General features: G+C 30.5%; 1 protein-coding gene across 10 annotated transcripts in view; it reads right to left on the reverse strand.

Moving 5' to 3' along the window:
• Positions 1–479: 479 nt before the first annotated feature.
• Positions 480–3,432, reverse strand: part of LOC111382632 — a 4,415-nt gene continuing 1,462 nt past the window's right edge. For 5 of the 10 annotated variants that reach the window (XR_002700582.1, XR_002700581.1, XR_002700579.1 and 2 more), the window contains 3 exons: positions 1,774–1,949; positions 958–1,044; positions 480–812 (listed from right to left, as the gene is read on the reverse strand). Coding sequence is in view for 3 of the 10 variants with exons in the window: in XM_023006654.1 (XP_022862422.1) it covers positions 962–1,044; positions 1,774–1,869 (179 nt within the window). In the remaining 7 variants the exon portion in view is untranslated. The remainder of the gene's footprint in view (positions 813–957; positions 1,045–1,773; positions 1,950–3,432) is intronic. The other 5 variants (XR_002700577.1, XM_023006654.1, XM_023006655.1 and 2 more) reach the window with 2 other exon arrangements.

The raw sequence follows: 3,432 nt of genomic DNA on the forward strand, positions 1-3,432 counted from the left end.
AATTCATTAAAAATACACTCTCCCTCTCTTTATCCAACACAGCTGATCTTCAAGCACTCACTCTAAGTACCAATAATCAAAACGTGCTTCGCTGAACTGGATTTTGAATATTCAACTATGATGTGATAATACATCTTTTTGTTATACACTAATACACTGCTCCCAAGATCCTCAACACTTCCTAAGAATCAGCATCATATTTTTTTGCCTAAGTTCAGTCGTACAAGCCTCACAAATGTACGATAAGATGATAACAACAATCATTAATTAATAAGAAAAGACAGCTTATGTATCTTCACACAATACCTCTATTCGGAATAGGACTTTCGACAGAGGTTAACATTATGCATACAATGTCTCGTAACGCCAAAAATGAATTTGGAATTGGATAGGAGAAAAGTCAAAAGACACAAGTGTAGAAACTGCATCATCTTTTTTCCCAAGTTCAATCTTGCTCGTCTCAGAAATTCACAATCACGTGATAAAATATACCATTAATTAATTAGGAAACCAATCCAATGTCTCATAACACAACAATTGAATTTTGGAATTGGACAGAAGAGAAGATTGTGCATCCAATGTCTCATAACAAAAAAAAAATTCACATAAACCAACACCCACTTCATTGTACTGCACCCCACCAGTAATCAACCTCGTTATCTTCCCCATAATTCGGTTAAGTTTTTTTATTTCTCGCCAAAAACAGAATTTAGAATTGGACAGAGAGAAGACAAAAGCGTAAACCTTGGATATTCATTACGCGCAGTGAAACTTGAAAAGAATAGTGGCACTAGATATTGAGTATCTTTTCACTGTCAAAAGCAACAACAAATATTTCCTCTTAGTTCGGAACATGAATATCAACTTGCAACATTGTCCTCTTTAATTTGTGATTGACTGAACGAAAAAATATAGAAAACTAAAAAAAAAAATTCGAAACTAAAGGAAAAGGCAAACCGTGTCAAAAAATCGGTGGTCCTCGTCGGCGGTGCTTTGACTTCTGGGTGGTCACTGCTGGGTTGTACAGAATTCCAGTTCGAGATTCTGTACATTAGAAGTTGAGGGAGCGGGTGAGCTTAGGGTTGACAAAAAAGGGAACAAAATTGTGAAACTAAAGGAAAAAGGAAACCGAATGGAAAAATCTGTTATTCAATATTGTGAACTAATCGAGACAAAATTGGAAAGAGATATGGAAACTTTCTTTTTCAAATTAAATCAACAAATCAATAAGGCATACATTTGGTATCATTACACAATTGCACAAGGATTAAACTCAAAACTTTCTATCTCATCACTGAACTTCACCAGGAACCATCATACTATAACCAAGATATATAACTTTTGAGCGAAAACACATAAAAAAAAGGGGAAAAAAATGAAAATTCAATTCCAAAACCAAGCAAGTCATAGTTGCAGACTTCAAGCTCTCACAAAAAATTAGTATGTGAACTGTTTTTCAGTATATAGTACTGGATAGGACAAGACAATATAATAAATAAGATTTTAGCATATTTTTCTTGCAAAATACCAAACATAAAAAAAATAAAAATCTCAGATAAAATGTCCCACAAACCAACTCAAAACCTCTGTATAACACAAAAATAAAATCCCTCCAAAAATCAAAAGAACAAAAAAGTGAAAATTAACTATGAACTAATATGTCAAGAAGATAATTGACCACATGAAAAAAGAAGATAATTGCACTGATAAACCATGCAATAAAAATAATATTAGAATCACTAAAAAAAATTGATAAATTTATTCTAAGAGAACCTTGATACGAACACTTCTTGAGCATCTTCTCAAGAATCTTCAACCAGGTGGGATCATCATCAACAACAAGAACCCTAAGACGTGTCGGAAAAGCATCTGGTCTCGGAGAAGAAAACCCAGTAGTTTCCATCAAGAAAGTTGAGATTTTTCAGCAGAAAGACAGTTAGATTCTAGGACTGCAGAAAGATATACAATAGTGTAAAATATGTACACTTATTTATGTCTACTAGTGTGGTTAACGTGCCTTGCACATTAATTGGTTAATGTTAAAAATAAATGTATGTAAGTTTTAGAAAAATCCATTCATAAACGTGAAAGATATTCGTGTGTTAGTTCAAATGAACTTACTTGTCTATTTTCTTATCTATTTTCAGTTCTTCATATGAACATTTGGTATTAATTGTATTGAACTTTTCGTCACAAATGTACTCTTAACTAAATATAAGCAATGATTTAATGATTTTCTTTTATATTAGGTTGTGAATGTCTTAGGAGATTAAATAAAGAGTTAATTACTCAACTCGGCACATTTTAGCTAGTTACTTGTTAGATTAAAGTTGTTCGTGTTAGGCACCCGATTACATTAGTTTAAAGTTCTAAGGATGAGAACTTCAATTGTTGTTTTTGTGTCATTTTTGTAGCCTCTTGTTTTTTCCTATTAGTGTTTTACATCATTTATTCAATAATTCATAGCCTACTTTCGCTTACTTTAGTTTTGCCTGGTATAAAAGATCACGGACTACTCAAATTAATTCTAATTATTTTAACAAAATGGTTTAAAGTAGCATGACAAAAAAAAAAAAAACCTTGTAAGTTTAGGGGTATTCAATTGAGGCTTTTATAGACTTTTAAAAACTGTTACGGTATATTCAATTAAAATTTTTTAGAAATCTCTATAAGTCTTGGGGTATTCAAATTTTAATGACTTCTAGGGACTTTTATAAAAGTCTCTAGAGTATTAACCTTTAAGCAGAAGTACTCACATAAAATCTTAAAATTTGTTTCACATTAATCACGAGATTTTGAGGTATTTTATTTTTCAATCTCTCTTTCCTTTAACCTTCTATGAACATATTTTTTTCTATTGATTATATTACATTTATCTTTCTTTCTCTCTCTTATTATTTATCTCTATTTTCTATGAAAAATTAAATTGGATTCTTGTAATTTTTTTTCTTTTTTCATTCATTTTTTTGTAAAACATATATAATTATATTTCAATATATGAATTTTTATTTTTTTATAAAAGTAAACTATACTAATAATATTGAATCATATATATGTATAATTTTAATTATTATGTATTTAATTAAGGTTTTAAATTTTTATTTTTTCAATTTTTTTTTATTATATAAGAGGAAGAAGGGGAAACAAAAGGGGAATTGTGGGAACTAACACCTAGTATGTGAGAATTTCACATGAAATCCACGTAAATTCTATTTCAAATAAAAGTCTCAAAAGTCTTTTAAATTCCATAAAAATCTATAAATATTTTAAATTGAAAATTCATAAAAGTCTACGAAAGACTTCCACTAATTCCATACAAATCTATAAAAGATCCAAGAAAGCCACAAAAGTCACCACTTCAAAAAAGTCCATCAAAATCTTCAAAAGTTCCAATTGAATACCCCCCCCCCCCCCCCCCCCCCCCCCCCCCCG

Source organism: Olea europaea, unplaced genomic scaffold (genome assembly GCF_002742605.1).
Source record: "Olea europaea var. sylvestris unplaced genomic scaffold, O_europaea_v1 scaffold2540, whole genome shotgun sequence".
NCBI classification, from domain to species: Eukaryota; Viridiplantae; Streptophyta; class Magnoliopsida; order Lamiales; family Oleaceae; genus Olea; species Olea europaea.